Source organism: Equus asinus, chromosome 20, assembly GCF_041296235.1.
Source record: "Equus asinus isolate D_3611 breed Donkey chromosome 20, EquAss-T2T_v2, whole genome shotgun sequence".
Lineage (NCBI taxonomy): Eukaryota > Metazoa > Chordata > Mammalia > Perissodactyla > Equidae > Equus > Equus asinus.
In genome coordinates, this window is record NC_091809.1 from 38485750 (window position 1) to 38513655 (window position 27906).

General features: G+C 47.1%; 1 protein-coding gene across 9 annotated transcripts in view; it reads right to left on the bottom strand.

Annotated features, from left to right (window-relative positions):
- The window catches only part of PKNOX2 (PBX/knotted 1 homeobox 2), a 253475-nt gene that overhangs the window by 32899 nt on the left and 192670 nt on the right, over window positions 1-27906 (bottom strand). For all 9 annotated transcript variants that reach the window (XM_044752523.2, XM_044752522.2, XM_070489995.1 and 6 more), the window contains 2 exons: window positions 13164-13335; window positions 1658-1846 (listed from right to left, as the gene is read on the bottom strand). In XM_044752523.2, the coding sequence (XP_044608458.1) occupies window positions 1658-1846; window positions 13164-13335 (361 nt within the window). The remainder of the gene's footprint in view (window positions 1-1657; window positions 1847-13163; window positions 13336-27906) is intronic.

Consider the following 27906-nt stretch of genomic DNA (forward strand, 5'->3'; position numbering starts at 1 on the left):
CTGATTATTTCCAAAGACTTGTGCTAATTTTCTGATATGATCCTCACATCTCTGTGAGGCACTAAATCCTCATTACTTTTCCTGACCGATGCATTCTAATTAGATCAACACTTAAAAAAAATTCACAATAGCCACAGGATGGCTTTCCATCTCATTAACTCCTCACTTATTATTTTCATGAAAATTACTGATAAAAATGTGCATCTCCATTTGGTGAGGCCTCACAGACTCCTCGGCTCCTATCTTGCATCTCTCCCGTCACCGGGGCTGTGCAGCGTCACCATGGTAACCCACAATAATAGAAACTAATAAATTACAAACGAGATGCTCGTTGAGCAATTATTGTCCTCTTTTATGCAAGTTTCTTGCTAATTTTGATCATAAGGGAAAGTACAATAAGACTCTGAAGGAATGAGTCTATTTCAAGAGAATATTAGCAAGCAGAAGCCTGGGCGGCTGTTTTTAGATCTGTAATAAAGTGATTTGATGATTTCAAGCAACGGGAAGAGGAAATAAACTTCTTGCTTCATGTCCCATGCAGTACTCACTGTCAAGTCCCACAGAGGTCCCACTGGGGTGGGTTTGATGTGATACTTGTTGTCAAAATACGCAAGGCATGGTTGGCCTTCTAGAGGTCACCCTGACCCTTCCCCTGCCTCTGCCAACCTGGAGAGATAGATTACGTGTGTTGGTCCTTAAAACTTAGAGATCAAAATGGTGCCACCTTTCCTATGCGCTCTTTCCAGCACCTCTCGCCAATCATTCTTAGATGTTTACCCGTATCTCAAGTTTGACTGTCTCATGAGATGAGGCTCCTCTCTAAACCTCCCAGGGGACCCTCCATGTATCTGTCTTGGACTAAGAAACTCAGTGGGAGAGGAAGAGAGTGGTAAGCCTATGGCTTATGTAGCCGCCAGTGAGTTTGGTGGAAAGGTATCGCCAGGTAGCTTTCTTAGTTTGCAGCCTTTTGGAAAATATTCTGCCTGGAGAGAAGAGCCCATTCTTGCCGGGAGCACATAGTCATCATTTCCACATTTCCCAGCTCCCAGGATGAAGATGGCAGGTGAATCTTGAGAGGGGGTGACGAGGTGACATTTACAGTGGCCCTGAACTTCAGCGAGACAGACATGCCAGAGTAGAGTGAGCAACTAGAGAATTCTCAGGGAGAAGCAGTCCCATGGGGAGCTGTCTTCATCTATTAGGGGGGCAGGATTCGGGGAAGAACCACTTTCCCCAAACTCTCCCTCTCAGGAACACAGAGAGCTCAGCAGGCGGCAGCCCTCCTGAGATGTCTGTGGGGCCAGGAAGTCTGGGTCATCCTCTGTCTCTGCCTCATCCTCCAGAAAAGCTTTCCATCTCCTTAATTCTTGAGCTCATTTCTTGGGATATCTTGGGTCAGAAAGCTAGGAATCACAATGGATATTGTCCTTCTCAGATCTGGTCATCTGCTAGGGAATACTAATGTCCTGGCATGGTAAGCTCTGGTGACAAAGGGACTGTGCTGCCTGATGACTAGAAGAAGGAACGGATCAGAGGAAGGCCCTCATGGTGAAAGGATCCAGTGAGTCTAATCCACTTTCCTAGGTCACCAGGGGACCTTCGGACATTCCTATACCTGGCTTAGGAGCCTGGCTTAAGATCCAGCCCTGCAGGTTACCTGTGAGTGAAGGTTTATGGAGGGCTGGTTGGGGGAGTATGGCCCCCCGAGGTCATTCCTGAGCAGGTTATCGCTGTGCATCTTGGTTTTGAGGCAGGTGATATAACGATTACAAAAGTCCTTGCAGAGTTCATTGACTTTCTCCAGCTCCAGCAGGTGGATTCTCAGGACCTGGATTGCCTTCACCATCTGGGAAGAGGGAGGAGAGGTGAGCCCAGGTGTTTGCATCCCATTCTACTCGCTGCGCTGACACCACCCCCACCCCCCACCTCCAAGCCCCCAGGGAAGAGGTGACCATCCCCTGCCCTAGGTATATGCTTTCTCGTCCACATGATTTAAATTCTAGTCACAGCTCTCTCTGGATTGTTTGCTTGCTTTGAGCCCACTGTTATCACAGCTGTTCTCCAGGCAGTTGTGGTATTCTGAGAGCAGCGCTAGCCTTAGAGATAGAAGGCCAGGTCTCAAGCCCCAGGCCTGCCATTCAAGATCTGTGTGACCTTGGGCAATTGCTTAAGCTCTCTGTGCCTTATTGTCTGACTAATGGGGGAATTATGCCCTCCCTAACAGCTGTAAGGCTTCGTGGAGAGGATTGTATGAGGGAGCACACAAGCTGCAAAGTGTAAAGCACTGAACAAGCGTGAGCAACACTATCAGAGTTCTTGCAAGTGTCCTGAGAGGCTAGGGACTGTCTATTCTTAAACATGTATTCTGAGTGCCTCCTGTGATGCAGGTCACCTTGCAGATGCCCCACTGACACTTGCTGACTGACTGAATCATCCAGCATGACTTAGCTGGTGCTGGACACCTAGCTCTCTGTGGTGGCCTTTTTCGTGCCCTTTGGACTGTTGGACGTGTGCCTGTCATCTCTGCAAAGGGACATTCCTAATCTTCTCATGGCAAGAAGCTATTTCTCAACTGAAGCGTTTCTCTTTATTATTGTTATTATTATTAAAAAGAATGTGCTACGGGAGGTACGGAAAATGGAGGATAAAAAAAAATTGTCCTTGATCCAATCACTCTAAAAGAATGATGATTTTTTCGTCTTGTCCATATGCATGCATTTTAATGTAGTTTAATCACCTCGTGCATACAATTTTGTTTCCTGTTTGCTTGCTTAGTTTACCAAACGTATTTTTCTAAGAGACAACATTGTTTTCTGTATGCTGCCTTCTAGACTGTGAGCTTCTAGAAGGAAGAGATGGTGTCTGATTTGCTCAGTATGTTATCCTCGGCACCAACATATATGGATGCTGAGTAAATATTTGCTGAATGGGTGAAAGTTATTGAGTAAATAGGTTTTTAATTGTTGCATATTATTCCACATATGTACCATACTTAACCAATTCCTTATTGTTGGGCATTGAGATTACTTCCAATTTTTGAATTTTATAAAAAATGTTACAGTGACTATTTTCCAACCTTATGGCTTATATTCATGTTTCTCATTATTTCCTTAAGATGAATTCCCAGAAGTGACAGGAAAAAAGCTACGGATATTCTTTTGACTCATGATAAACATCGCCAAGTTGCTTTTCAAAAAAGCACTGTTCAAAATTGTGCTGGACCTATTGGACATGCATAAACAAAAAAGTGAACCTTGATTTAAATCTCACATGTTACATAAAAAGTAACTCAAATGGCTCAAAGACCTAAATGTAAGACAAAAAGTTATAAAACTTTTAGGAAAAAAAAACCCACAGAGAAAATCACCAGGACCTAGAACTAGACAAAGAGGTCTTAGACTTGACACAAAAAGCATGACCCAGAACAGGAAAACTTGATGAGTTGGACCTCATCAAAATTAAAAATATTTGCTCTTCAAAAGACTCTGTGAAGGAGATGAAAAGACAAACTACAGACTGGGAGAAAATACTTGCAAACCACATACCTCACAGAGGCCTTATATCTAGAATATATAAAGAGCTCTCAAAAGAAAACAAAATAACAAGCAATCGAATTAGAACACAGGCAAAGACAACATCTGACATTTCACTGAAAAGGATACACAGAGGCAAATAAGCTCATGAAATGACATTCAATGTCATCAGCCATCAGGGAAATGCAAATCAAAACCACAATGAGATATCACTACACACCTATCAGAATGGTTAAAATAAAAAAATAGTGATAACACCAAAGGCTGGTTAGGAACTGGACCCTGGATCACTCATACTTTGCTGGTGGGTATGTAAAATAGCCACTTTGGATAACAGTATAACAGTTTCTAACAAAACTAAATATATACTTACCATACAACTCGGAAATTGCACTCTTGGGCATTTATCCCAGAGAAATAAAAACGTGTGTTTACACAAAACCTATATGCAAATATTCAAAGCAACCTTATTTCCAATAGCAAAAAACTAGAAACAACCAAAATATACTTAACAGATGAATGGATAAAGAAACTGTGGTATATCTAGATCGTGGACTAGTACTCAGCAAGAAAAAGAAACAAACTATTGATACACTCAACAAATCTTGGATGGATTTCAAGAGAATTATGCTGAGAAAGAAAAGCCAATCTCAAAATATTACATATTGTATGATGCCATTTATATAACATCCTTAAAATGACAAAATTATAGAGATGGAGAACAGATTAGTGGTTGCCAGGCGGTGGGGTAGGGAGGGAGGGAAGAATTGTTCTGTATCTTGACTACTATAGTGTTTACATGAATCTACATGTACTAAAATTGCATAGAGCTAAATACGCACACACACGTGCAAGTAAAACTGGTGAAGTCTGAATAAGTTTGGTGGATTGTATCTCAATTTCCTGGTTGTGAAATTGTGCTATAGTCATGCAAGGAAGGAATCAGCACCTCTCTGCACTTGTTCTTACAACTGCATGTGAATCTACAATTATATTAAAATAAAAAGTGAAAAAAAGGGTAGGGGCTTGCCTTTTGAGACCCATTTATATTGACACGAGCAATACACAGGAGTCCCTGTGTAGTCCAGCTTTTGGCTTGCATTTTGACACCTAGGGAATCTCTCCCAGAGAATTTTTTTTGAGGTAAAATTGGTTTATAATATTATATAGGTTTCAGGGGTACGTCATTATAATTCAACTTCTGTATCCACTATATTGCATTCACCATCAAAAGTCTAGTTTCTACCTGTTACTGTACAAATGTCCCCCTTAACCCCTTTTGCCCTCCAGCTCCACTTCCCCTCTGGTAACCACCAACTTGTTCTCTGTATCTATGTGTTTTTTTAATCTTCCACATAGGAATGAAATCATGTGGTATTTGTCGTTCTCCATCTGACTTATTTCACTTAGCATAACACCCTCAAGGTCCATCCATGTTGTCGCAAATGGCAAGATTTCATTTTTTTTTATAGCTGAGTAATATTCCACTGTGTATATATACCATATCTCCTTTATCCATTCATCACTGATGGGTGCTTAGGTTGTTTCTAAGTCTTGGCCATTGTGAATAATGCTGCAACGAACACGAGGATGCACATATCTTTTCGAATTAGCGTTTTCGCATTCTTTGGATAAATAGTGGAATAGATAGACCATATGGTGGTTCTATTCTTAATTTTTTGAGGAATCTCCATACTGTTTTCCATAGTGGCTGCACCAATTTACATTCCCACCAGCAGTATATGAGGGGCACTAACTTCCAGCTATGCTGCTCCACTTACACCTGACACTCTGCGGCTCCCAGAGAATTTTGACTGTCAGGTGTGAGTGGAGCTGTGTGGCTGGAAGCCAGTGCCACACCCCTCTCTGAGCTTCATTGGCATTTCAAGTGGGAAGAAACTGAGGAATCCCTGGGTTGGCATTTGGATTGTCTGATGGGCAGGAATTGTACTCAACTAATTAAGGGCTCTTGGAGTACTGAATTAGGCTAAGTGTCACTCAAAGACAGAAACCAACAATTATGTGTCCTCACGCAGGGCTCAGTCACAGGGGCTTGTCCTAAGGGAGCGCTCCCTCCTTGGGGCTGAGACTGATGGAGACTGTGCTGTCCCAGGCAAAGAGAACAGTGATCTAGTATGGATTATTTGGACCCAAAAATGGAGTTAGGTAATGAGCAAATATTTGCTCTTGCCTAAATTTTCTACTTGACTTTAGCCATGGAGATCTTGGTTTATGTCTCTCAGAGTAATTGGCACAGTATAAGGGTTTAATAAACACTCATTGATTGATTGATGATCAATTGATTAATACTCAAATATTTCTTATTCTTTCTATGTCTCAGGCACTGTGTTAAACCTATTGTATGCCTTATCTTATCTATTCCACACATCACTTCTGCAAGTAGGTACTATTATTACCCATATTTTACAGTTGAAGAAATGAAGTTTGGAGAAATTTTTACTTGCTTAAAGTCACACAGCTTGTGAGTGACAGAACTAAGACGTGAAGCCAGGTTACCTGTGTTGCTTCATGCTCCATACAGGCTCTCAGGCTTTATATAGAAGAGAAAATGGCAGTTTAAAGGGTTCGTGGTTTAGAAAGAAAGTGGCTCAGTGACCGGAAGTATGGGGTTCCATGAAAACCAAATAGCTTTGGGCACATTAAAGTTTAGGATTTCCAGAACCCTCCCTGGTAATGTTCCCTCATTTGGCTGCTCTGGTTTCTCATCTCTCAATCCTTCTTTTTCCCTTTTCTCCCTTCCTTCCTTTCTTCTTTCTCTGAGCTTTCTTTTACTGGACTAATCTTCATGTTTAATCAACAATTTATTTACTCATTTATTTTTACATCTTTTCCTGACGTCATACACACACACATTCACACACAGAGAGAAGTACACATAACTATTCATTTATTTTAAAAACGTAGCCAACAAACACTTATGACAAAAAAGAATCAGAAAATACAAATAAGCAAAACAAAATAAAAAGTAAAATCCACCCAGAATAGCTTTGCTCAGATGAAATACACACACAATAAGTTTAAACTAGATCGGTGCACAGTGGCCAAAAGTGGGCCTACCTTTTGGTCTAATAAAGCACAGTTGAAGGATTACTTTTTTATGGGATAATAGACTTGGTTTAAAGATTTAGGAAGGTAGAGTAAATCATAATGGTATTCGGAGGCAATGAATATGTAGGACCTATTCGACATTAGAGAAAAAGATGGGCAATGTGTTAATGTGGGGCAGCTGCCTGGCATAGGCAGAAAGCTTGTGGGGTTCACTGTCGGACAAGCTGGATTTGTGTCTAGGCCTACTGTTTACAAATTGGGTGATATTGGGTCAGTTTCAAGACTTCTCTGAGCTTCAGTTTCCTTATTTGTAAAGTGGGGATACTGATCATCCCTAACTCACAAGATTTGATAAGGTCTAAGGGAGATAATAATGTGAAAGCGCTTTATAAACCACAGGGGACCAAATGCATATACATTTTTTTTAACCTCTTTTAATAATTTCCAATATCTTTTTGGCTTTTCTATTGCTATTCCATATTCTGCTATTGGAAAAATAATCATTCCCAGTTTTTTCTTCTATATTTATGTTTAGTAAATTATCCTTTATCCTATGTGTCTGCAATTTTGGGTTTTTGCCTCTAAATCAGAATAAAACTCTGATTTATTAGACTATTTTCCTAAGTGATCAATGTCATATAAAAAGTTATTCCAGATCTTCTAGAGTAATAACAATTCCATTTAATTTAATATCATCATCAAACATCATGAATGTGTCCTTAATTCCTTTCCCCAAGTTTTGCTCCATCTTTCAGCTTGTCTTCTTTCCTTCTCTATCAAAATAGCCAGCCCTCTTCTTCTAAGAAGTACCCCTCAAAAAGCACTATAAGAGGCAACCTTACATTTTATCTCACACCGCTGTACGCTAGCCCTGAAAATCCCAGGGACATACACGGAACCCGGGCTTCTCATTTTCCATGAAGTTACGTGGCGTGATGTCCCGAATCGATTATTTCCTGCCTGGCTATTTTGAACAAGTGGTTTAACTTTATCTGTAAAATTTAGGATAATTATAATACCTACACTGTAGAGTGGCTGTGAAAACTGAATAAGATAATGTACACAAATGGTCAAGGCACACAGTAGCTATTCAATAAATGTTAATTCTCTATGCCAACGTGCCCCTCCCTCCACCATCAAGTTCTTCCTGAAAAGTGGCCTTTCTTGTAGGATTGTGGCCTCTTCACTAGAAAGTAATAAATCCTTGCCTTTCAAAACATTTATGTACATAGCACTTTACAATTTGCAAAATGCCTTTCTCTCCATTATCTCATTTGAGTCTCATAACCAGGGGGACACACAGGCAATATTATTCCTCTCCCAGAGATGAGGAGATTGAGGCTCGGAGATTAGGTAAACAGCTCAATTCCATGCAGCAATTAGGGAGGCATCCTAGCCCTGGAGGGCAGATTCCTTTCACTCTCTCCTTCTGCAAGTTGGGAAGCTGGAACTACTCTCCCTCACTCGAAGATGAAGGAGTTTATAAACACGCATTCCTTAAAGTGCTCAGATGCTTCCTGTGGGTTATTAGGGCAGCCAAAGCCAAAATCTAATCAGGAGTGTTTCCAGACCAGACCACCTCGGCCTGACCAGTTGGAAGCGCAGGGTCACCAGAAGAGGGAATGGGACATGGAAGAAAGGTGAAGACCAGGGACCAGAGAACCGCCAGGCAATGGGGGGAATGAAAGATCATTTTATGGATGCCATCACGCATGACAAGTTAAATCACTCAAGTCAATATGTGGCGCTTTCCCTCCAATGTCCTTAGAATTTGGAGAAGCAGTGCGGTTCAGAGGAAAGAGGGGGTTTTGGGAGTTAGACCCACTTGGTGCAACTCCCAGCTCTGTAACTTATTGGCTATAGGGTAATTAGTCCTTGATTTCTTCCTCTGTAAAACGAGGATAATAATAACTACTTCACAGGGTTATCATGAGAATTAAATAGCAGAGCAGGATGCTGGAGAACAATGGGTTTTGGAGGTTGAGTCTTGGGTCTCCCACTTACTGGGAAATTCTGGACAATTTACATAATCTCTGCACTTTACTTTCCTCATCTGTAAAATGGGATAATAATGACTGGCTCAGAGTTGTATTGAGGATTAAATGAGATGCAGCTAGAAAAGAACTAAAAACAAGACCTGGTACATAGAAAACTCATAAAAGATGAGCTACAGGGCAGCGTAACTGTGAAGAGCGTGGGCGCCGGGCTGGAGAACTGTGTGTGAGTCACGCCCCTGCCACATGCTGGCTGTGTGTCTCAATCTCCTTATCTTCAATTGAGGATTTGAAAAGAGAATTAAATAAAAAGATATACATAAAGTGTTTAGAAGGGCACATGGCACCTAAGTGGTCTACAAATGTTGATTATTACTAGCTTTGATTATTCAATTTCCCCTCCCTTTCCTGGTGTCTGTAGGATTGTCTGCTCCAATCTAGGTGGAAAGAGCCCAGACTGAGGCTGAAATGAATGACTCTGAATGGGGCTACCTGAGGGCTCCGTGGGCCCGGAGCTCTGGCCTGGCTCATTCCTGTGCCTCCTTAGTCAGAGCCTCTGGCCTCTGGCCTGGCTCATTCCTGTGCCTCCTTAGTCAGAGCCTCTGGCCTCTGGTCCTGCCTCTTCAGAGTGAGCCCAGGGGCCTGGGGGCCCCATTTTGGAGCCGGCTTTGTGGTCAGGCAGCCATAATCTGTCCCTCGAGCCACACCAGAGTCTCATTAAAACGTGCCCCATAAATGTTAAAAAATTTACACATAAAAAAATTCCATGCATGAAACTGAAACCGTACGTTTTACAGCTTCGGTTTGAAATCTTGCATAATATATAAAACCTCGGCCCCACACTGGGGGCCCGTAAATCAGATTTTATAAAAAAAAGCTTTTACCTTTCAAAGGGGTTTGGGGAACTTGCAAATTTTACAGACTTTACCAACTGCCAGTCCGAGGCTGCTAGGCCCAAGCAGGGGACCCTGGTGAGCCCTGGGTAGTGTGGGAATTGGAGTGGCGGGTGTCCCCAGGGGAACTGACCAGGGATGTTCCAGTGTAGCCATCATGAAGGTGGCAGGCCACCCTCACAGCACTGAGACAGGGAGTAGAGAGGGTCAGAGAGCGAGGGCACCAGGAGGAGCGACGTTGGTGGTGCTCTCTGTACACGAGGACTTGACTACCCCAGGAAGAAGGGAGGTAGAGTGATACAGTGGGAGGAGCAGAGATCAGGAGCCAACAGACCTGGGTTCTGGTTCTGACAAGTCATTCCCCGTCTCTGGACTCTAGTGTCCCCATCTGTAAAATGGGGAGGGGGTGGGTTGGGCTTGCGTCCCTCTCAGTTGTGTTTTCCCCTATGATTCTGTGGTTCTAAGTTATTCATCTCACATGGGTGCTATGGGAGCCACTGGCTGCCCAGGGGAGGGAAGTTCTCTCAGAAACCTACAATCTAGGGGCCTCTTTGATCTTTGGGCAGCTCTGGGAGATCTTACTCGGCCCTTCCCACGGGAACTTGTCTGGGAGACTGTTGGGAGCAGGGGAAGCTCCAAGCACAACTGGCTTGGAGGAGAGGGGTGCGGCCAGCTGGAGGTGGGAGGATTCACGTCCAAGCGGTGGGCCTGGTGGGGCTGGGGCCCACGGGCATGCTGGGCTTTGGAGAAAGCAGGATCACAGCAAGGCACCAGGGCCCAGGGCGGGACAAAGTTTTGGGGGACCCCAGTGTCCTCCTAACAATCCCATCTGTGAAAGTCAATATTCAAGGGCAAAGGAAAGCCGCCCTGACACACATATATATAAAAAATAAATCTCTCAATTATCTCAGCTCATTTGCTTGGGGTCTCTCATTTTATGTCCCTGCTCCGCTGCGCAGTATATCTGTCCGGATAAAGAGTTACAGTCCGTTGGGCTACGTGTGCGGGGTTGTAAAAAATACAGATGCCAAATTAACTGGCTGTGGCACTCGGCAGCTGATTGAGCTGATAATGACGCGATCTGACCTTTTTCTAATTTCTAATTATGTGCATCTCAGCTGTGCTGGCTACATGATTCTTGTTCTAATGATGGCTCCTGTGGCTGGCCTCTTCATCTCCCCTCTCCCGTCACAGGACTACAAGTGGGATGGCAAAGGGCACTGCTTGACTCCCCAAATAAAGTTTCAGGGTCCCAGCCACACAGTCTCTTTGATGGCAGGCAGTGAGGCTGGGAAGCGGGAATGCCTTGCCTTAGTGATACTGCATTTGAGATTAACCTTCCAGATGCCACGCTTTAAAGGCCATTTAGTTCCACAAGCCATCTCATTAATTTTTTTATTACAGTCACATGAGATAGGTGTATTAGATCTACAGATGAGGAGACCGAGTTTCAAAGGAGTTAGGTCGCCAAAGTCACACAGATAGGAAGCAGTGAAGCTAGGCTCCAAGTGCTCCTTCAACTGTATCCATTTAAATAATTGATCTGTCAACTGGTCATTGACTGTGGCTAACTACTCTAGATAAACAGGTTCATGTGAGTGGATGGGCTGTCCAAGGATTGCTCTGCCAACTGGACCATTCCAAGCCCAGTCATCTGAGATAGAAGACCAGGGACCACCAGAGGTCTGGGGCCCCTGGGGCAGCCTCTGCAACATCCACATCCTTTGGTCAGGCATGGCGCCTCGCAGACACAACCAAGGTTTGTTGTGTTGAGTCAAGAAATCTGATTCTTTGAGTGAACAGAACCTAGAGAGACCTGGGGAGTGCTGGCAAGGGGAAAGCACGCATCTGGCCACTTTTTGGTATTTTGCAGGCTGTCCTAGACTAGGAGGCCTCCACTAGGAGGCTGTCCTCCGTGGCTCTTCCACAGCTCACCTGGCAAGTGGTGGTGGGCAAGGTATGTGAGGTTTGTTTCCCCAGGGCTCCTATCTCTTGAGAAGGTTTAAATTCATTCACATTACTCAGTCTGATTTTAGGTATTTCCTACCAACTTAGGCTCAATTTGTTTTGTGTCAAGTGAGGAAAGCGGGCCCTGACCCCCCAGGTCTGTTCCAGCTCCAGGAGAAACAGTTGCTCATCTCCTGGCTCCATGGCTGCTGTGGGTCTAAAGACCTGCTTCACAACTGCAGCTCTGAGCTTCCGATCAGCCATACAGCAGGGCAGGGCAGCCAGCCTGCACTTACTACACAGCCAGTTGTAGACCCTGCACGGGAAGGCTTTCCAGGGACTTGGGAAGTGGCTGCTGGATCCCAGCAGGGAAGAGGGAGAGCCAGGGATGAGCAGAGGTGGATCTGGGGCTCTCAGATCCTGCACTTACTCTCTTGACGGTGACAAGTGCTTATCCTCTGGCCCAGGACTGCTCCCTCTCTCTAAATGCTGGCCCCATCTTAACACTTCACAAATTTCCAGGCCAGGCTGGGCTCTCCTGGTAGCTCTTCTGGACTCTATAGAGTATCATATTCAACTCCTGAGAGAAGCAGTGGGGTGGATAATTCACAACACAGAATAATACCGAAGTCATTTAAATCTATTCTGCAGGTGCTCTGTGTGTAGGTGCATGTGTGTATATGCATGTGTGTTGTTTGTATATGTGTGTGTTCATGCGAGTGTGCGTATGTTTTCTATCTTCCTTTTTGGAGCCATATTTGCTTTTCTAATTCTCTTTCCCTTTTGGGAGCAGGTACCTGCTAAATTCTGGATGCAAGAGGTCAGCACTACAATCAATCAATTTGTGGAGGAGAGTTTTGCAGCTTCCAAATTCAGTGTGTATAATCTGGGTAATCCACTCACAGAAAAATCAAGAATTATGGTTAATAATTCCAGGATGACTATTTATCATGATGAAAGAACAGAGCAGCCTCCCTTCTGCTCTCTCAGCAGAATTCCCAGAGCTGGATGAGAATTTCAGATGTCATCCAATCTGCTGGTTACCAAACCTTATTGATGATTGCAAGTACCTGGGAAACTTTTAAAAATGGAGATTCAGAGACCCCACCCAACCTCCTGAATCAAAATTTCCAGGTGGTGGGGCCCAGGGATATGTATTTTTTTAACAACTGTAGTGATGATCTGGATGATAAGCTAGGTTTGGGAGCCTAATCTACTGTGTCCTCAATAGGCAGGACATCTGCTGGTCCTCTTCTCAACATAACCGTGTCTCCAGGTCTTTCTAACTATTGATGTGCTTGAATACGCCTGTCACCTGCATCCTCCACACTGTGGCATACCAGCCACCAGCTCCTCTCTGGGCAGCCCAAGACCGATTTACTAACATGCCAGGACTCCAGCGCTCAGAACAGCTACCTCAGATGTTCCAGCTTCTATCACCCTCTGTTCCCCCTGTCTGCCCTGAAAGAGGGTGGGGAGTAAGATGCTGGCACTGCAGTGGGCAGAGAAGAGGAGAGCTTTGGCAGCAAAACCTGTGTATGCGACTCTTGGTTTAAGGGACTTAGAAATGGCTCTCAGGTGCTGGAAGCGTGTATCTAGTGTCTGCCCCACTGTGGGCACGCAAAATGTTTTGTTGAATGAATGAATGAAAAGGTCATTTCTAGGGCATTTGGAGGGGATCAGAGGGTAGGAGGACCCTAGCCAGGGTGGGGTTGGAGGGTCTTTACCAGATTGTCCAGTTCTGGGTCATCGCTGAAGAAGGGTTTGTGCTCCTGCTCCTGCTGGTGGACAAAGTTCTCGATGTCCACATCAAAGCTGGCGGAGGTGATGCACTCAGAGCCCTGGGTGGCCTGTTCACATTTCTCAAACAGCAGCGTCAGGAGCGGGAAAAGAGGGTGCCTGCGGGGACATGAAGAGCTCACACATGCGCACACATGGAGACCGGCGGCTGGCGGGTCCCTTTCCCACATTCCCATCACTTCTTCTCCCAAGGTCCCACTCCTTGAGAACGTCCCCAGTTTCCACGGTCAGCCTAGATGGCAGAATTTCATGCCTTGGCACAGGTGATCCAGTCTCCCGGTTCCTGGGGCCTCAGAAGGCTCTGTTCCTCCCCACTTGGTGCCTAACTTTTCTCTTTGACCAGATAAGCTGCAAGAACATTTGATGAGGGATGATGGGTATAACCCTTCAAAGAAGTAGGTGTTAGGTGTCCATTTCTGGCTTAAGGCCAATCTAAGAAGAAAATGTGGGAAATATCCAGAAAAGTCTTGGACACGAACATTAGTGGTTGGTCACAGACTGATTCTTGTCTGCCTGAAGTCAGCTGAGGGCAGAACCTGTGTGTTTGCGAGTGTATGCAGGGGAATAGGTGTGAGACCAAATCATCCACACATGGTGGGCAGATGGCTCCACCTGTCCTACATCTGTCAGCTGACTCAGTTTAGGTCAGATGCCCCAATTACATGTGTAACATCTCCCTGTACTCTTCCATCATCACACCCTTAGCACAACTGTAATTAAATGATTATTTGCATCGTTATTTGTTCACTGTTGTCCTCCAAGACTGTCCCTGTCTTAATGATCATTGTATCCTTAGAACCTTGCCCTGAATGCTCATGGCTAGGCTTAATAAATATTCAGTGACTGACAATGAATCCGTGAATGAAGAGTCTGTGAGTGTGAGCGTGTGGGTGTGGGTCTCCGATGTATATATTTCAGGTGAAGTGCTTACCTGACTGGGTCTGTGGGGCTCAGCTTAGCCATCACCAACTCTGAGATGATTCCTTGACTACCTGCCCCCCACCTATGCTGACGGCTCGCTGAGTAGTTTGCTTCATCATCTGCCTTCCTCCCTAGACTGTGAGCTACGGGAGGGCAGGAGTCCAGCCCACCTTGTTCATCCCTGTCTGTCCAGCGTTTAGCAGAGGTATATGGATCCCAATAAATATTTGTTGAATATATAGATGTGTTGTATGTGTGCCAATTTGCATACATAAGTGCCTATCATTCTTATCTCTCCGCAGCATGTGTGAATGTGTGTGCGTGGGTTGTCGACACTGGGTCTGAAGCCCCATTCCCCCCGACTGTGGTTCCAAAAAAGCCTCTGTACATCCCTCTCCGGTCTCTTGCTTCAGTCCCATGGGACTAGGAAATCTAGCTCCTTTCTTATTGGTAAGCCCTGCTTGCTAGAAGAGGAGGAAGTATGCATGCTGGGCCTGGCCCCCAGGCCTCTGCCAAAGGGAAAGTTCTGGCCAGTACTTCCAATAGGACTTTCTGCAATGATGGAAATGGTCTACAATCTCTGCGTCCAATATGGTAGCCACTAATGACATGACGCCAATGAACATTTAAAACATGACTGTTGTGTCTAGGACACTGAATTTTAAATTTTATTTAATTTTAACTACTTCTAATTTAAATAGCCATGATGTGACTGGTGGCTACCATTCTGAAAAGCACAATAAGTCTTGAAAAGGAAAATAGATCATGCTTTCCCCTCCAGTACACCATGATTAAACACACCGAGAGAAGAACTGAACACTCAGCCTACACAGTGTTTGTAGGTAGATGGGAGGAGCCTGTCCCCTTCAGGGATTCTAGGCAAAAAAACACACAGAAATGCTTAGTCTCATCCACACTCAGACCCATGCCTACTGGTCACTCGACTCAGGCTCAGGGGCAGCGGGAGATTAGGGGGCATAGATTCCTGCTTCAGATGAGCTGCTCGGCTTGGCAGAGCCTGCCTCTGGACACTGTCTCCCTGACCCTTGTTTTGGAAGCCGATGCATAAACAGGGGGGCCCCAAGGCTGCAGGCTGGGTTCAGTCTAGAGGGGAAAAAAAAGGTCAATATCTGAGGGTAGCCCATCTGCAGCCCCAAATTGCTAGAAGAGCTATTCAGCTGCCACAGGAAGCTGGTGGAGAAAACAATGGGTTTGCTTAGCCATCCCATTGAAGACAAAGAGAAAACCAGGTGAAGGGTTAAATTCCAGTCTAAGTCTTCATTTGCAGCCACTAATACCGCAGCATATTATAGTCTAATCTAACCTGATCCCAGTTTAATGCAAGATTCTCCAGGCCCTGAGTGGAATACCAAAGAAAGCCTCAGTGGCTGTAATTTAAGCAGAGCCCTGCAGTGGTTTAGCTGAGGGACATGAAAGGCAAATTCCAGACGGTGTTATGAATTATTGCGCCTTATGAACCTTCCTACTCTCAACAGATGCCTGCTGCCATTTAAACAGCCACTAGATCAATTAGGAATGAAAGGCACAAATCGACTCTGTACAAGGGCACTAAATTACCAGGAACTAATAATCCGCAGCATCGTGCCAGGTGGTGGGGGCGCGGCCCCCGCCCCAACCCCGCGCAGCCGCCGGTCACTATGGTTCCTTTCCCACTGGTTGGAGGGAGGATGGGCAGCTGCTGAATGGAGAGGGGATGGTCTGTGTGTGTGTGTGCACGTGCATGCATGTGCACCTGGGTTAAATGTAGGCTGTCAATGAGAGCAATTGTGAGTGCTGTGTGTTTTTATTGCGTGTGCACACATGGTGTATCTATGCAGTACGTATGCACGTACAGGTTGTGTCTACGGAATTGGGGTACAGATTTTGTTGCTGTGAATCCAGGGTGCATAGCCCCATATTGTATGCAGTGTGTGTGCATGTGCTATGTATTATTAGTACGCGATTTGTGTGCGAGGATTGTGTGTTCTGTGTACACAGCATGTGTGGCATGTGGGGTGGGGAAGAGGGATCTGGCTGTGATGGAGTCTCCCAGCTATTAGCACTAGAGTTGGGGTAGGGAAAGGAGGGTGGTCTCCTCTGCCCCTGTCTCTGCCCCTGTCTCTGCCCCTGCAGGGAGGAAAGTAGTCAGGGAGGGCCTCTCTGAGAGGTGACATTTAAGTGAAGCGTCCAATGATAAGGAGGCAGTCATGCAAAGATCTGAGGGAGGGGTGTTCCAAGCAGGAGAAAAAGCAAAGCACTTGAGATAGGAATGAGCTTGGCATGTTTCTGGAACAAAATCCAGAGGAGCATGGCTGGACTGAGGCAGGCAGGAGGGGAATGGAGGGAGACCAGGTTGAAGAGGTAAGCAGGAGCCAGATCAGACGACTCAGACAGGGGTGGGCTTTCCTGGGCGGGGGTGAGGTGGGTGGAGGCATTGTCACGTACACTGGGAACAATCTACACCTTCCATGTAGAGCCATAGCATGGATCCTTTTTATAAACCTCTCACTTCCAGGTGTCAGATCTTTCCAGAATGGGGTGTGTGTGTGTGTGTCGGGGGGCATATCTAGGGGTGATTTCTATGGCTTCTGTCTCAGAAGAAGGAAACACACTTTCCATTCTCCCTCCTCAAATGAACCAAGGGCCCATGGAGCACAGAGCAGGCTTCACGGCTGCATCACTCCAGCCCCTCCCCACCTGCAGCCGATAGCCACACTATCAGCTCCCAAACCGTCCCTTGTCACACCCCACCCTTCCCTGGCTCCTGTCTTTGGTCCCACTCACCCCAATCCCTGGATCCCTGATACCAGGAGCTCAGATGGCATCTGAGCTTACCCACGACTTTACATATGAACCATAGCCAGGGTCTGGGGCTGCCTGTGGCTCCCATGCTCTGTCCTCCTGGACCCCTCGATACACCCAGACTGCTCCTGGCTACCTCAAGCGTAGGGACCACTGAGATGCTCTGCACCACACCCTGAGAAACAGGCTCAGTTTTCCAATGACTCAGCTGGGTGCATGGCTGCAGTCATACGATGGGCTTCTCTAAGGTTGTTCCCAGCCCGCTTCCCAGCCCCTTCCCCAGCTGCCCAGCCTACATCTGCTAAGGGTTGACCTACAGTTCTATGCTACCCTCCAACATCACCCCATGAGGCTGGACATGAAGCTGGAAGCCACCCTCAGGGAGTTCTTTCCAGCAGCCTCTGCTGCAGGCTTGTGGAGGGTGGGGTGGGGTGAACAGACAGGGACCATGAGAGCTGGGCATCTCAGCACCTGGGACATGAATGGCCCTGGCTGAGCCAGGCATGAGATGGGAAGAAGGATTTCCAGTTAGGTTGGGGTATTGGTTGGGCTATTCTTGGCCTTCCCTGAGCTTCAGTTTGTCCAACTAAGATGGGTTTAAGGTGTTCCTCTTCCCACTGTCCAGATGTCTCCCATGTGGACCAATACCCTTCAGAGGCTGGAAACAGGAATGTGGGAACTTGGTCCCCAGTGCCCAGACAATGATGGACAAGATATGAAAGATGGCCCTTAGACTTGACTTCCAAAGAGCGAGGACATTTGACCTCCATAAGGCTCACCTTCCCCCTCGCTGGTCTTTCTCTGCTCTTCTTCCCCTGTGTCGCCTCCGCCTGACCGCCCCCACCACCCCAATCTCTCTTAAGCCGTTCAAAATTTGGAGGAAATAAATCTCACTGCACTAATTCAGTGAGAGTTTGAGCCTCGTCAGTGCAGAACAAATAAAAGGAGTGAACTGGCATGACATTTTACTGCAGAAGAGAGGTCGTTTCCAGCCACTAATAAAAAGGATTTGACACAGACTAATAAAGAGAAATGAATTTCTCTAATGGCCTAATTTAGCACATTCAGCACTGTGCCTCTGCCTGGGTGCTGGGAGGGTGGGAGCCTTCGCCGCCGTGAGTGCAGACAGACCCAGGAGCTGGGGAGAGACGCGTGGCTCCAGGAGAGAGGAAGAAGAGATGATCTCAAATAACGTTTTATTATTATTTTTTTTCTTTTCTGAGTTCCTACCCCCACCCCAACCCTCATCACCTCTCCCCAGGAGCATCTGAACCAAAATCAAGCTCAAGATATGCAGTTCCTGTTAACGATCCAAAGAAATAAAGAGCCCCTCTCCACTGAATTGCAGTCTCGCGCTAGCTTAAGAAGGTGATTAAACCGGATGTGTTGATTTCTACAGGGGTTTAAGCCATCGTTTGGTTTAATTACTTCTGACATTTCTGCCTTCGTGTTTTTTACAGCACCCAAATTCACTGGGCAGGACTTCGACTTAAGCCCTCTGCAGAGGTGAAGGTCACTCTGTCTTGCAGCAGAGAGGCTGACACCCCTCACTCAAGCCCCAGTTTTAATTCAGGGCAAAGTCCCAACCCCCTTCTGGTGAGGCTTCTGAGAGCATCCCTGGGCAAGTGAGCTTCAGCACAGGCCAATTTATTCCTCCCAACCTCATGACAGATATTCTTAACGTAAGTTGGCCTGAGGTTTTCCTGACATTTCCAGAGCGCTCCTGGGATGGAGACCACAACTTCCTTGGTAATTCTTATGGTCATATCTAACTTAAAGTTCCCCTGTAAGGCTGAAGCTCATTTCCTTCTGTTAACAGGACTCAAGAAAAGACAAGTGGACCCTTTTCTGCTTCACTTCCTTCCTCCTTGGACAATCTGGGTTTTTAAAAAAATTTTTTAAACATTTCTTCCTGCATAAAGGATCAGAAACAGAGAAGCAGAGACAGGGAAAAGAAAGAATGCAAGAATATAGAGCTTCAGAGAGGCTAAGATGCATAGAACAAGAGAGACAGAGACAGAATAGATATGCCGACAGAACAGAGCGCCACAGACTTGGGGGGGCAAGGATGGTCACACGCAGGGGGAGACATTAGTGTTGAGTGCTCTTTCTGGGTGATAAACCTTGTGATTCACAGTCATGCCACTCCGTCACTTCTAAGCCTCTCAGCCATCCCTTCCCTTGTGACCTTGGCCAGGACTGCAGACCTCAATTATGGGTCCAGCCAAGTGTGTGGCAGCTTGCCTGGCTGTCCACCTCCTTTCCCTGTGACTGACCTTGGAGCCCCCAGGCCTGTCCTGGACCTCACCTCACAGCCCAGACTCACCCTGCCAGGGGGAGTGAGCAGAGGAGACCCAGTGTCCACACTCGCCCCCTCCCTGAGCCCTGGCTGCTTCCTCCAATGGGGATGGAGGGTCAGAGTCAGAGCCTCCAGGCCCTTCCTAGCTGAGATGAGGATGGATGGTCCAGGGGTGGAATGTATGGTAGGAGAGCAAAATTTCTGGGTAGAGATTCTCAGTGATGAGCCAGAGGGACCAGAGGCCTGGTCAGGGTCAGACTGCTGCAGAAGACATTAGTCTGTTGGCTGGTGAGGTGGGGTGACCGGGCAGGGAGAGGGGAAGTAGCTACCAGGCTGGTCCTCAGATTTCCCAACCTAGTCTCCACCGACACACACAAAGGCCCACCACCCTGGAAACTCGGCCCAGGGGCTAGCATTTGACCCTTTATTTCTAATACCCCAGGTCAGAGGTCACTGGGATCACAGAATCAGAGACAAACCCCAGAGCTACCTTCCAGGACAGGCTGCTGTCCCTTTCCTGGGCATCTATTCAGGGCCAGAAGGCCCATTACAAGTACTCATTCTGAGAATGATAGGGAAATGTCCCCTGGATGCTGGCGCAGTAACATCAGCATCCTCAGATGAACACCCAGGTGCTTCCGGGTATGGCCTCAGCTTTCTTTTCGGTATTTCTGCTCGGCAGACTCCGCAGAGAACGTGGTGGTTGGAGGGACAGCAGGTGGACCCTGGTCCCTTGTATCATCACTACCCCCTTTACTAGCTCAGGCGAATCAGACTTCCTGCACTCCTGTTCCTTCCACCTGAACGGCCTGTCTCTATGTCTCTACCTGTCCCTTCTAACAACCTTCAGAATCCAGCCAAAATGTCCTGCCTTCGACAGAGGCTCCCCTGATGGGTCTCTCCAGCAAGAGAAACCATTGCTTCCTCTGAGCCATCATAGGAAATGCTTTGGGGTTTCTACCTTGACCTCACTCACAATTTAGGGTGCGAAGCTGGGTGGTCTGAAACAAGCATAGACTTCAGAGTCAGACAACTGTATGACTTTGGAGCAAGCTACTGAGTTTCTCCGAGCCTCAGTTTCCTCTTTTATAGAACAGGGATAACACTTCCTACCACGCCGGTTATTGTAAGGATTAACTGAAGAAACATGTAGAGCCTCTGGCAGTTAGTAAGCTATCAATTAGTGTTTGCTCCATTTCCCTGGAATGGTGTGAGGCACCTTTTTTATTCAGAGCAACATTGACACCATCCGCTCCAATACATTTATATTCCCATCTCCACTGACTCATTTGGCAGGGAAAACAAGTCCACATGCCAATTCAAATAGAGGCACAGAAAGAGGAGGAGGAGGAGAGGCAACGTACAATTTATCAGAACTTAGAATCTCATTTTTTTAACCGAAAAAAGCACTGCCAGTAAGAATTTATTTTTATTTCCCTTATGACACTTATTAAATTCTACCAACTATAGTTGTTTGTGCACAGATTGTCTTCCTCACTCCATAGTGAGCTCCTCTGGTCCATGATCTCATCTCATCTCTTTTTGAATTCCCAAGGGTCAAGCACAGTGCCTGGCACACAGCAGAGGATCAATAAATATTTGGTGAATGAATGAATGGGAACAATTGAATGAATTAATTAAGCACTGACTATGGGAAGGAAGGTTCTGAGACACAACCCTGAAGTTCTTTTGGGCTCAGAATCCATTCCTACTGCAGTCTTTGCATCCGATACTGCCATCTGGCAGCTTCTAGCCATAGTTGCTACAAAAGGACCTTCTTTGGGCTCTGCTGGGGTGTGTGTGGGGTGGGGGCTGCCAGGGTCCTAGAGGGAGGGGAGCGAGTGTGGAGGAGGTGCTTGCCCAGCCCTCCACTTCTCCTCCCCTTGAAGGCACCAGATGGAGAGAGCAGAGCGGGGTGGGGGAGAACAAGCCGGCAGCTCCTAGTTGGATGTATTTTTACCTCAGGTGTGACGCTGAAACCATGCGGGTGTATTTTTAGTCCTGCCCAGTGGGCGGTGTGTTCGCCTGGGTTGCCTTGGAGAGGACTTCTTCTTGTTGCTAAATTAGAATTACATCTGCTAGGGTTCCTGGGCTCCAACCAGCTCCTCCCCCAGGTGGGTGGACAGGTCCATTCCTGGCAAGTGTGGGGCCGAGCGCAGGCCACAGTCCACTCTGTCCCTGTCCCTTCACACACACACATACGCACTCACATCTCCTTCCCAGCACATTTCTTTTTTCAATAAAAATGAAAATCTCAGTAAAATGAAGGTTAAGGCTAGTCTGCAAGGGCAAGAATACAAAGAATCCAAAACTTGAGACCGGGCAGGATCTCACGTCCAGCTCCTTCATTGAAGGAGAGAAAACTCAGCCACAGAAAAGAGAAGTGTCTTTCCGGGGGTTAGGCAGCTAGTGAGCGGCAGTCAGAACTTTATCTAACTCTCCAGAGATTCAGTCAGTCCCCCTTGGGGAAGTACTTTGGGGGCAGTGATGGAAGGGGAGTTCTATCCATTTTGTCTTGGTGACTCGCAGTGACTAAACACATGCACACATTTGGTGGCACTTCATAAGTTACAAAGTGCTTCTCCATATGCTTATTGCATTAAACACCCAATATTCTTATTATTCCCATTTTACTGATTAAATAATTATATCAAGCTAATAAGTAACTGAGTTGAGACAAACGTGGATATCAAAACTCCAAATTTTGTGCTCTTCTCTCTCTCCCATGTAATATTTTTGAACCATTATTGAAATCACTTTATCCTCCTTCTTTTTTCTCTCTCCTGTCCTTGAGTCATCTGTGTCCTGAGGTCACAACAGTGAGCTGCCATGTTTATCTTTTGAGCCTCAAGACGGTTTCAGCACATGAGAATCTCTGTCTTATCAAATGAGTTTCCAAAGAAGCTTCTCTCACAATAATACTTCTGTGTGTTGGGAGACGATTTCAATGTTTTTATATTTTCTCATTTGATGCCTCCGCTGTGGGGTAGGAAAACTTATCTAAAGAGGTTAAATGATTTGCCCAATGGTAGATTCACAACTGAGACTGAAGTCTCAGTCTTACGTCTTTCCTCTTGACTACAAAGTGGACCAGTTCTGGGGAAAATCTTGAAAGAAGGGCAAGACTGGCTTAGTCCAGCCCTGGTGAGAAATCCTTGGCCACAGGAACCCTCAAAGCGCCAGCTTACTGGCTCTCCTCCCACTCCACCCACCCCATTTGCACTAGTGGGAGGCCCAATTGCTGGTTGTCTTCTCTCTAGTAAGGGAGACAAATCCAGTTTGGTACTTGTCAGAGTAACTACTCACAAATGTAGCCACCATTCACTGTGAGCCTTCTATGTGCTAAGCACTGTCAGCTGTTAGCATTGGTTATCTCCTTTAATCCTAACATAACCTTGTGAGGGTAAAAGTCATTGGGATTCCAGGCTCCTGGATCTCTTATCCGTGTGCCTTGTCTTGGCGGGGTACCTGGACTGCTCAGCTCTGCCTAGGCCAGGCTGTGAGCTGTGGAAGCAGTGGGACCCACTGCCTCTGCACATACCTGCTCCCTGGGCCAGAGCTGCAGCCTCTGTGCTTGCCAGCAGCATGTGCAGAGGCTGGGCTTGGGGCAGGGGGCCTTCAGATGCCTGCAGGGAACAGTGCTGGGGAGAGCTGAGCATGGTTTTACTGTCAGATTGTGGCTCCAGCAGGATCACTCCTCTGACTATAGCCAACAGCCGAGATGTTCTCTCTGATGCCAGTGAATCCCGCTGCTTCCAAAAGCAGAGAGTGTCTGCTGGAGCTCCCAGCCCATAAAGCCCAGCCCAGAAGGCAGCCTGGAACATCTGCTCGCAGCACCTAGTCCACAAGCCCTGGCATGAAGCATCTGGCCCTGACTTTCTGCTTGGAGTAGCTGAACGTCTCCCATACCATTCTCAGGCCACCTCATCCAGCACGTTCCAGAATAACCAAGCACAGCGCCAGGGAAGGCACAGGGTTAAGCCCTAGGGTCAACTTTCTGGAGCCAGGACACCCTTTGGTCACAAGGTGGAAGAGTTCCCTCAAAGACACTTCATTAGAAAGTGCCAGTTCCCGGGGTCCCGGCAAGGCAGCTGCTAAAGAGGAAAGTTACTACAGGACCCAGCCCCTCTGTCCAGCCCCAAACCTAGGGGTGCCTCCTGCCCCATCGACCAGTCCAACCCCAGGAAAGGCAGCTTGGTCATCTTTTCCCTGGGGATTTGCCTCCCTTGGGAGAAGTAGTACAACTTTCCCACACTGCGCTGTGGGCCAGAGCCTTGCAGTCAATTCCACAAATACTTTTTTGAGCTCATACTATGTGCCAAGTTTATATTCTAGCTGCTTTCTATGTCTTTCTCCCACTCACTGGACCAATTCTTCTTTATTCAGAACCCCTCCTGGAACTTAACATGATGCTTTACACATAGCAGAGCTCAGTGAATATTCCATTGAATTGCAGTGTGAAGACCACTCAGCGGAAGCCCCCTCCAGTCTTGCCTCTGGCTGCATCACCTCTCAGCACCCACCTTCCAGCCTGACCAAGCCCTGCTTGCATTCCCCCAACATCTAAGCGCAACTGATACCTACAGAGTGATCACCATGTGCCAGACTGTTTTCCAAGCACTACATGTGCATCATCTCATTTAATCCTCACGAGAATCCTGATGAAGAGATAGCACTGTTTTTAGGCCTATTTCACAGATGAGGAAACTGAGGCCCAGAAAGGTTTGGTGTCTGGTGGTAGAGCCAGAATATAAACCCAAGCAATCTAAGTCTAAAGGTCACGTTCCTAGCCCTGAATTCCACCTCCCTGAAGGCACCAGACCACCTCACATCCTGAACCAGCCAAGGGGACACACGCTAGCCCCTCCGTTTAGAACCCTCACCCCACCCCACCCCATGCAGCAAACACTGATCTGTGTGTCAGGTATTATCATACATTATCTAATTTCAGTCTAGTTATGACTATTTTCTTTTTTACAGTTGAGAAAACAGGCTCAGAGAGATTAACTTGCCGAAGGTGACAAAGCCAGCTTTCACCAAGTCTATTTCTAGAGCTCGTCCTGCTGCCCAGCACGGCCGTCTACTGCATTTGCACCTTTCACTATAGGACTATCAGGATCAAGCCCAGAACCTCAGTGACCTTTAGAAGGATGGTCTCCAGGGAGCCATCTGAACACTGCCGATTGCCCTGGTCTGATCTTTCCCCAAATGGGTGGGGATTCTAGAGGAACTTAGTCTGGATGGCTAAGTGTAATATAACAGTGTAATATAAACAAGCCTTTAGAAATGTATATTGCTTTTATTGAACCAGAACTGGACTTCAGCAAGAACCCTCTAGGGGTAGGTTACACACAGGTAGAAGCTCTGAGTTTATGGTTTATGCAGAGATGAGACTGATGTGAAGAACTAGAAATGGTCAAGATTTGAAAAGGTCAAGATTCTATATGAAAGGTTCAAGATTCTGAAAGCTGAGAAACTACAGAGGAGGCAGAAGACTAGTTTGAGACAGGGTTCCTGGAGCTTCTAGGAAAGAGTGCACTAATGGATAAACCAGAAAGTCATGGAATTGACTTGGAGAAGATGAGGAAGTTGAGGCAAGGGCTCAAGCAGATGGAAAAAGATAGATAGTGCTGGGTACAATCTAGCAAGGAGAAAATTCATTACCTTGGGGTTAAGGTGAAAATCACAATTGCAACGCTCATAAAGCACTTATCTGTGCCAGGCACTGTTCTAAGTATTAATTCATTGAAAAGACTTCAAATTTAGAACCCAGGAGTAGACCAGACAGGCCAGTGAGGACCAAGGAATGCAGAGTCATGGCTAACAGTATGAGTAAAACCATTCCAGTCATTTATAAGACAGGCTGACCTGTTTAAAAATAGAGACTGTGTACCTATAGCTCAGCTACCAGGGTGGGGTTTGTAGTTTAGGTTGGCAAGAGACAAGTGCATGCATCTCTTCTCAACTCTGTTCAGCGGCATCACACTGGTGACTGGAAACAAGCCACAGTGGGAGCATTTACACCATGGAAATCGACAAATGCTACAGATCAGGGCTCTCCCCTCCCCTCACCCCCAAGAGCCAGTTTGCCAGCACAACAGCCTAGAACCACCATGTATTTATGGGGTACTGCCTAGCCTATTTGATGAATCCATTCAACAAGCACTGATTTAGTATAGACTTCGTCCAAGCTGCTGACTCTAAGGTATTGTGTAAGGCACTGGGAATAAAGCAACAAATAAAAAACATGGACCCTGCCCTCATGGAGTTAACGATCTGGGGTGCGGGGTGGGGAACAGAAATAATGTTAACACAATCATTCAATTGTGAGTAATGCCACAAAGGAGAAATACAGGGTGCAGCAGCCATCTCACCCAATCCACCTGATCCTCAGCTCAATTCTCCAGCATGTTTAATGGAGAAGCAAAGCACAGCAGCCTCCACTGTTTTCTCACTGCTCATGCCTCCCGCCCAGCATTTCCTATCAATAATAGGTAACTTCTTCAGCTCCAGGCGGGCCACTTCCCAGATTCTCAGAGAGGTTTTCAGCCTCAGGGGTGAGAACCATTGCCTTAGCAGAGCAGTCTCAGCAAAGCCAACCTCCTCCCCCGCTCCTCCCCCACTCACACCTGGCCAGGCCTAGCTCCCTGCCACTCTTCTGCTCCCCAGGACATCATGGTTTCCATGGGAACCCACTCACTTCAAAGGGGAACGAAGGAGACTGGAAGGGAGGAGGGAGAGGGGAGGCTGGATTAACCTCACCCTCTTGGCCCCATCTCCAAGCTGCTGGCAACCTAACCCCCAGGTCCTGGACAGCACCTAACACTATCCAGTCCTCTGGCATGGAGAGGTGGGGAGGAGTGGTCCAAGCTAAATTTTAACTTTTGGAGGGATAAATTCCAGGGTTGAGGTGGGGGCTGGGCAGGGAGAGAACTGAGCTGGGTCCAAACATGCGGTCCCCACTCCACAGGGTCTCCCTCCCCAAACCCCCTCTCAGCATTGCTCCTGGGCCACAAACACAATTACCCGCGATGTGCATCCAATCATGGGATCTGCTCGGATTAGACTGCAATCATTAATCTGAGTGGGAGCTCCTGGCTGCCTTGCTGATTAGCCCAGATGATGCTCTGGTATGATCCAATTAAAGACAGACTCTGCCTCCCCTCTTCCCCCTACACACATGCACACACACACACACACACACACACACACACACACACAGTTTCCACATCAGAAGGAACCAATACATTTCATTAACACACGCTCATACACAAATAAAACCTCAGGGGCACTGGCAGTCTCCCTCCACTCACAGGCACACCTCCTCCCTTTTGTCACACTGACCCTCTGTCACCCTGCAGGGGCCTGGTCAGGGGCAGGCCTCTCCCTTTCTTCCTTCATCTGTGGTTTTGGGAGGGGCTGTGGTGGGCGCTCTGAAAAGTCAGTGCTGGGCACTAATCTGAATCGAAAGGGTCTTGTTACATTTATTGACATGAAATGCCGACTCCCTGATGTGCTTTGGAGCAGCCAGGCTGCCCCAGGCAGGCAAATCTAATTAAAATTGCCCGACCCTACAGGAGGCTGAGCTCCCTCCCTGGTCATCCCACAATGGCTGTAGAGAGGGCCGCTGGTACTAATGGGAGAGGTGTGGTTGTCGAAGACAACTCTGGAGCCCCTGGGGCAGGAGGCAGGTAGGGAAGGACTGCAGAGAAAAGAAGCTGGGAACACTGCTGATGTCAGCTCGGGCGTCCTGAGATGCCGGGCAGCCATGTTTGGCTGGGCAGATGGTGGCATCCAACCTGGGATTCCTTCTTCACGATCAGATGTCTGCAGAGATAATTTGGGCAAATGCCAAGGGCTGTGGGGCAGTCAGCCTGGTGGGAGAAGGTAAAGCTCAGGTGTGAGCAGGAAGAAGCGTTGAAGGAAGATCTGGGCCTTCATTCCTCAAGTGACGTCATGATGGAGAGCTCCCATGGGGGAGGTAACCCACCTCTCCTGCACTTTGGCCTAGGTAGAGTATAAGCCTGGGATCTTGGAGCCCATGGAGCCCAGTGGGAAGAACAAGTGAACCTATCTGCTTTGTGCCAGACACAGGGCCAGGTGCTTACATGGGCTGTCTCATGAATTCTTACCAAACCGGCTCATTAGGTTCTATCATGAAACTAAAGCTCAGAGAGACTAGTACACAGAGGAGGTGGGAGTCAAGCCTAAGTTGCCAGAAACTTTTTGTTACATCACTAATCTGGAGGTCTTTCTAGACCATGATCTGTGCTCACTACAGGTCCCTGCCCCTTAGGGGCTGGGAAGGTGCCTAGGCCAGTCTTCAGGGTGCATCTGAATCACCTGGGATCTTGTTAAAGTGCAGATCATGAACCCTTAGGTCTGAGTGGGGCCCGAGATTCCGCATTTCTAATCAGCTCCTGGGTGATGCGATGCTGCTAGTCCATGGGCCATACTTTGAGAAGCAATGATCTAAATGGAGTACAATGGCCGTAACCCCAAGTCATCAGACCATCAGGCACGGTACTTTCCTGTCCCTTCTTACACTCCCCACAAAAGCATAAGCCCACCTCACAGGTTAATTTACAGGTGGCTATGCAGCCTCATCTCCCCATACCCAGATGCTCTGGCCACTGGCCGTTCCTGGA